Source organism: Centrocercus urophasianus, unplaced genomic scaffold, assembly GCF_019232065.1.
Source record: "Centrocercus urophasianus isolate 14NV4802_14NV808 unplaced genomic scaffold, USGS_Curo_1.0 seq_39, whole genome shotgun sequence".
Lineage (NCBI taxonomy): Eukaryota > Metazoa > Chordata > Aves > Galliformes > Phasianidae > Centrocercus > Centrocercus urophasianus.
The window spans coordinates 1,966,586-1,973,902 of record NW_024884966.1 but is presented as its reverse complement, the minus strand read 5'-3'; the positions used below and the strand labels follow the sequence as shown (position 1 = coordinate 1,973,902).

The 7,317-nt window shown below is 48.7% G+C and overlaps 1 protein-coding gene across 1 annotated transcript; it reads right to left on the bottom strand.

Moving 5' to 3' along the window:
* Window positions 1-1,617: 1,617 nt before the first annotated feature.
* LOC122167845 (opsin-5-like) lies at window positions 1,618-5,820 on the bottom strand. The gene is made up of 4 exons (XM_042832705.1): window positions 5,748-5,820; window positions 3,643-3,936; window positions 2,781-3,112; window positions 1,618-1,965 (listed from the first exon to the last, which is right to left on the bottom strand). Exons 1-4 carry the CDS (start codon window positions 5,818-5,820, stop codon window positions 1,618-1,620), a joined length of 1,047 nt encoding a protein of 348 aa, XP_042688639.1.
* Between the last annotated feature and the right edge of the window lie 1,497 nt (window positions 5,821-7,317).

Below are 7,317 nucleotides of genomic sequence, written 5' to 3'. Positions count from 1 at the left end.
CAGGTTCACATGGCCCCCCCTCCAGCCTGTCCCTCTGGATGGCTTCCCTTCCCTCCAGTGTCTCAGCTTGGTGTCATCTGCAAACTTGCTGAGGGTGCACTCAGTGACATTGTCTGTCATTGGTGATGATGTTGAAGACCACTGGCCCCAAGACCGACCCCTGAGGGACACTGGTTGTGAAGTTCCTCTCAGTGGTCATTCTCACTTAATGCTGTACCTTTGTCCAGTATTGTTCTTGCTATAGCTGTTTATTTAACAGCTAGGCTTTCCTTAGGGAAATTCATCCTCAACTCTCACCTTTTTCGCCTCCCCTCTAGAAGGAACTGAAAAAAATCATTTGTTATGATGACACTGTTTTTATTCTTTTCTTCCTATTTCTCTGCTCACAGGTAATATCAACCATTACCTATGTTTGCAGTATAGACTCTGCTTTTTAAAACTCAAATCATCTTCAAAATCTGCATCTTGTTCCTTTCGAGTTCAGCAAATTAAATTCCCACCTTCAACTGGAATCTTTATATGCTTGAAGGAGAGCTCTTTAAAGCTCTGGATTAGGACTTGCTAACATATATCAGTTCTCTCCTGTCGTATTAAGGTTGAAAAATGAAATCATGAGTCTAGGGAAGGAATGGTTCTCTCGCCCAGTGTGCACTACTTGTGCGAGGCCCTTTAAGGAGACAAAATATTCAGGTGAACTGACTTTCCTTCAAGCTAGTTCCTGCCAGGCAGGTAATCCTGGCAACATCTTTTGCCATGCCGTTCCCAGCCATAACATATCTCCTCCAGGAAACAAATGGTAGAAGAGATATCAGCCAGCAACAACCTAAGAGCACAATTCCCTTTGCCAAGAGGGTCCTTCAGATCTCATCCTGCTGTCTGCGACATACAGAAGGCTGCTACCTAACCTCTTCAGACCAAGGCTGCTTGACTCCTTTTTATGCTTTGTGACTTCAGGAACAGCACCTCTAAGGGTGTATTTGTTGGTCTCTTTCAGATGTGTAGATAACAACCACTTCATCACCTTTTCCTGGCAGTGGGAATTTCTTGCTGCCTGTATGTTTTTCTGTCTGTAAAGCCAGGCTGGATGGGGCTTTGGGCAGCCTGGTCTGTGAGACGTATCCTTGTCCATGGGGTTGAAACTGGATGGGCTTCAAGGTCCCTTCCAACCCAAACCATTCTGTGATTCAGGAAAGCTGCTTTCTCAGATGTACTTATTTGGCAGTGCTTTGTGTTCAGGCTGCTCTTCACTCTGATGGCTGTTACTGACAGAGCCAAGGGTCCCCAGATGGGTTGCATTAAAAAGTTACAAGCAGGAAAAAAAAATAATAAAAATTAATTATAGCTGTTTCCCTGAATGTTCGTGCGACCAAAGGTGATGATGGTCTTGTTTAGTACATAAATCTGTTTCCTCTAAGGTGGAAATTCGTGAAAAAAACAGCGTTGTTGTTGTTGTGCATTTTAAAAACAGTAATTGGGAGCAGTTTGAAAAATATATACTTACAATTTTAGTATTCGACATAAGATATTCAGTGACAACTCCGCATGCTGCACTCCTGCTTGTTTGGGCCCACGAGTGAGTCAGAATCTTGACGCACGTGCTGCAAGCATTGCTGCATGTCAGTGCATTGCAGCTCCCTGCCTCTCCACCTTTGCATTGGAGGAGAGACGTACGTTATCTCTCCCACTCCACATCATCGAGACGGAATTGTCCGCAGAGTTGTCAGCGCTGAAGAAATGGACCCGCCAACCCCAGCAGCACTGCAGCTGTTTGATTTCATGACGGAAAGTTTTGCTGAAGACGTAGTAAATAAAAGGGTTGTAGGCGGTTGAAGACTTGGCAAACAGACACGGCAGCAGCGTGACGATGGGCTGCAGGGAGTCGCCGGAGTTCAACATGGACCAGAAGCTGGCTGCTGCGTACGGCGTCCACGCGCTCAGGAAACCAACTGAGATCAGCACGGCCATCTGAAAGGGAAACACGGCTTCAGTCCTCTTCCTGCACAGGGCACGTGGGCATGGGCTCAGGTGAAATACCTGAAGCAGTGAGCTTGCTACTTGTGCAGTAAGTGATCTGGGCAGTGCGCACGTTGCTGCTCCCACCGAGCACATACACACTGCGATGCCTATAAAGGGGCTGTTGGGGGTTGGACTCGATGATCTTGGAGGTCCCTTCCAGCCCCTACAATCCTGTGATCCTGTGATCATCCTGTTCTCATCCCCCTCCTGACTCTGACTGCAATACGCCATGGGAGAAACAGCCCAGCAAGAAAGCTCGGCTTATCAACAGAGTGGCCTCCAGAAAACTTGAGTCTAAGCTCTTCTGCAGGAAATGTGGCATAGTGCTTATGTGAAAAATAACATTATCTTTAAAAAAACACCTGTTTCTATAGGGACTGTCTATAGCTCTCACCTGGAACAGCCACTCAGTCCATTTAAAACGCTTAGGCAGGCAGGACTTCCACTCCAACTACCATGTGAATGTATTCATCAGTTACTCCAGCATGACTGGAAATCTCTACATCCAAAAAAAATCACAGATTTATCTGACTACAAACAGCTCGCACGGTACCTGCGGCATATAATCCTGACCATACTCCTGAAATGACAGTTTCCAGGAGTCCCCTGATGGAGTCAGAGTATGGGTGGCACTGTAACCACATCTCCACCTTTCACCAACGCTGGACAAACGCAACAGAGGGTCATGAGCACACCACACATGAGCAGGAGCAGTTCCCTGCAAGCTCCTGGCTGCTGCAGACCCCCTCACTGGGATAACTCACCAACGTCAGCTTCTTCTCCAGTTTAGCTGCGTGAGGAATCCTGTTGATATTCTGGATTTCTTGGTATGCTTTATGAACCTTCCAGGCAATTCCCAAGTAACAGGCGACGATGGTCAGAGCAGGCAGGACTGTGCAGAGGAGGAACATGCTCAGGATGAATGAAAAGCCATTGGAGGAGCTGTGGAACTTGCTCCAGGCTATTGTACAAGAGATGCCAAATGGCTCGGGGCCGTAGCAGCCCCAGCCTACCAAGGGCAGAATGGCCCAGAGCAGGGAGTAGAGCCAGATGAAAGTAATCAGGATGTGAACAGTATTCTTAGAGATTTTGTTACCTGCAAGAAAGAGGACAGCAAATCTATGTGGATCTCACCTCAACCACACAGTTTTTGCAACAAGTTCTTCAACGTACGGATGGTGGCTGCAAATATGCATGGGTTGGGTGAGCCATGAGTGCAGCCCTCAGTGCCAGCCTAAAGCTTGTGAAGTGATGCTGCTATACAGGATCAAGTGAACTGCAATCCCAGACCAGGAACACCAGCACACAACTCAAGTTTCAGTACCTCTGCTTGCAGAGAAATGACAAGATAAGACAATGTGGTGCAATAAATATTTGGGATCTCCATTCCCAACAACAAAGTTGTTTCATCAGTATTACTGAGAAATGAAAAGCCACACTGCTTAATAAGGAATTCAGCCAGATCCCTGTAGTTGAGGTGTGGTAGGAATGGTGGAGGTTTGGTATTGCAGTTAAAGTTGAGACAGTTACTGATCTGATACTGCAGCCCGTGTTCAGCAGAGTCCCTCTCTGAACATAATGGCCCGAGTGCATCGTTGTGAGGCTCCCGGAGACGCAGTGACTTACTGTTAGATTTGGATGAATTGGTAACAAGGAAACGAATCACAGCCATGGCACACAGCGTCATCATGCTGCAGACACCAAAAAGGAAACCCATCAGGGCATAGTATACGCAGGACGCATCTCCTCCCAGCCAGGCGTGGTTCCAGGCAGATGCAATGGCCAGCGGGTACATGCTGACTGCCATCCCAATATCTGCTACTGCCAGGTTGACTGTAAGCAGCTCTGGTGACTTCAGGAGGGAAGAGCGTTTCATTGCTGTAGCAAGGACAGCAGAATTTCCAAGGATTGTCAGGATGGCTGAAAGAAAGGAATCAGCACACCTATGAGATGCAACTACACAGAGGATGTGATAAATGCCTGTTGTTAGCCTGGGGCTGAAGGGTAGAAGAAGACAGATGTCAGTTAGGCCGTGGTTTTGCTAAGGAGTTGCTAGAGTGAAGAGGAGAAATTCTGTCATATGAATCGCAGGCTGTACCTTGCCCTTTCCCATCACCAGACATCCACATTACTCCTCTCCCTGTTCCATGCACTACATTCCACTTATTCGCCCCTGGATCCAATCTTGTGTAAGTAGCCCACACCTGTTCTTGTAGATTACCTTGCACAACATAACATCAAGTAGAATGGACCTATCCACCTCCACTGTTCTCTGGTAATATCCCTGTTTACTTTCTATGAGAAGAAATTGTTTTGCCAGAGGCAAACTGGAGAGCAGAGCCTGCTTTGCAAAAGGACCTGTTGGACATACATTATTCAGCGATGCCATAGGGCTTTTGACAACAGTGTCAAAAGGACATGCAGCTAAACAACTCATTTTCTCTTCTCTTACATGTGAACACTGCACTGGAGCAATGTTTTGATCAAAGGCTTTTCTGAGAAGGTGTCTTCTGAAGTCAGAAGTGAAAAAAGGGTACAGGAAAAGTGAGGGTGGTGAGACACTGGCACAGGTTGCCCAGTGAGGCTGTGGATGCCCCCTGTCTGGAAGTACTCAAGGCCAGGCTGGATGGGGCTGTGAGCAGCCTGGGCCATGGGAGGTGTCCCATAGGGGAGAGGGTTGGAACTGGGTGATCTCAAAGGTCCCTTCCAATACAAACCATTCTGTGATCCTATGATGAAAACATTCTGTCATGTTCTCTCACAGCAGTGGAAACAGGAAGGCTGCATTTGCTCACACACAACCCATTCATCAAGTGCTCACAGGCAAACAAATCAGGGGACATGTTACAAAACCAAACTACATGCACTGGCATAAATGCACACATGGGCACAGACGTCAAGGGAAAGATTTCAACAGGACATGTGTTGGTGAAGCTCTGGACAATGCAGTGCCATGTCCAGCTCTGGTAGCTCAGTGCTCAGTACATGGGATGTTCCTGAGCTGCACAGAGGACTCTGATACCGTGCTGGAAGTGATGCCTATGGATCCCTATAGGAGTGCTGTGAGATGATAGCAGAGTGGCACAAGAGCAGTATCACAACGGCAGCAGCAGGAGCCAAAGGAGTTCCCTTCTAGCTACCCCATCCCATTACTTGAGCTCTGTATTTGCTTCTCTGTGAGAAAGCAGCTGACATCTCGGCTTGGGTTCTGTTTTACCTTTTCAGTGTTGTGCAGATATTGATTTTTCTCATGATGAATTCCACCCTTTGCTGTCAGCATGACTGAGGGGACAGGTGCACAGCAGTGCATGGAGAGGTATGAGATATGAAATCCTAATGTCAGTGCTGCTGCCAAAATCCTTCCTTTTGACACACACAAAAAAAATAAATGCTGGTCTTTCTGGGACTGCGTGCCTAACCCAGTCCAGCTCATCTGCAAATAAACAGCTGTACACAAACAAAACATCTGGTCCGTGCAACGCAGCTGCTCTTCACCCACAAGGAAACCCTCCCAGGGTCACACCATGCTGCCCTCCCTGCTCAGCCCTGCAGGACAGGCTGCCCCCTCCCTCAGTGTGCAGGGCTGGGATCCCGCAGTAAAAGGCAGACAGCTTACTTTCAATACTTGTGATGCCACAGAGGCAAACCTGTGCTGGCAAGTCATGAAAGCAAAGGATGGGGCAGCCGCATTCCACTCAGGCTTCGAGCAAACGGGCTGTGCAAGAACTCACCTACGATCAGAAGAAAGACCCCAGCTCCATAGTCCACTACCGGGTGCAGTTTGGAAATGTACTGCTCCTCCATCATCCCTTATGGAAGCAGGTGAAGGTTTTAAATTAAAAGTGAAGTGGTCGTGGTGACAAAGGGGCTCTTCCTCGTGGCTCGCCTGCCGCAGATGCGAGCCAGGCAGCTGGGTGCTGCCGGGGCCAGGGGACCCTCTGCTTTCTCCTCTTTCCTCCTCTCGTGTGGCAGAGGAGAAGGCTGGGGTGAGAGGAAGGCTCACCCCCTGTGGACACAGCGAAAGCTCAGTGCAGCCACTGGCACTGCACGCCCGCCCGCCTGGCAGACATCTCCCCTCCCACCCCTCCTCTCCCACCGCTTGGCTTGTCAAGCAGCTTCACAATGCACATCCCCTCCAAGTGCAATTGCTGAGCAAAAACAATTGTCATTCATCCATCAGCAGCCGTGGGAAATAAATCCAGGCTGAAGGATGGAGCAGGGAAAGGCAGATGAGGGGTTTTGCTTTCCAGTCTTACGGACGTGTATGGGAAACATGAAGCTGGGATGGGGGGCCTCTGGAACGATGAGAGGAAAGCTGTTTGCTGTGGGGTTCTGAAGGCTCATAGCTGCACCACTAAAGGCAGGATGTGCAGAGTGCTTACAGGGCTGGTTTGGTATTAAATGTGGAGGTTGGTGGCCTGCGGTGGGGGGGTTGGAGATTCACGATCCTTGAGGTCCCTTCCAACCCAGGCCATTCTGTGATACTGCAGTGGGCAAACCTGCAGGATGCTCTGTGCAGTAAGCACAGCTGCAGAGCAGCGGAACTGAGAGCTGCATCATCCCAGTGACACTCTTCTGTTGTTAGTGGGGAGGCAGCCAGAGCAAAACCACCCATCCAAATCTACATTCCTCTTATAATACCTGAGCCCAAAGTTATTGTAATGCTCTCACCGCCATTATAAATGCTGCTGAGTTTTGCTCCAGGCTCCAAATAAGGCATGTCTATCAGTGTACAATGCAGGCCTGGATTTTTGGTGTGTTCACTATACACATCTGTAGTTGCAATGTCATTAACATGACTTTCAGCCTGGGCAGCACACAGCCACTGCAGTAAAGAACTGATCTATTCTCAATTATTTAATTCCAGTTCATGGATGTGCTAAGCTGCATTAGCATCGTGCTCTGCTTGGCCTATTTCACTTTGTCCAGACACCAGGAGTTGTCTGGATCCCCAAGCAACCTGAAACTTCCAAAATCCTTGGGAATCTCAGGGACTCCAAAAGTCCCAAGTTTCACCAGAAAGCAAAACTGGCCGTGCACGGAAATGCTGTTGCACAGGTTTGCTGCATGTGTCTGTCCTCATCCCCTCCTGAAGCTGTCTGGGATTCACACACAAGGGACCGCTGCCCTGAAAACTTTGGGGACTTTAATTCAGCAAGCAGGTGCACCCAACACATCCAGCACGGGACTTTGTAGCTCTCACAGCCTTCTGAGTCCTCAGTGCTGAGCCACTGCCCTCTCAACTGAGATGGGAGGTTTGGGTTGGATATGAGGAGGAAGTTTTTCCCCCCGAGGGTGGTG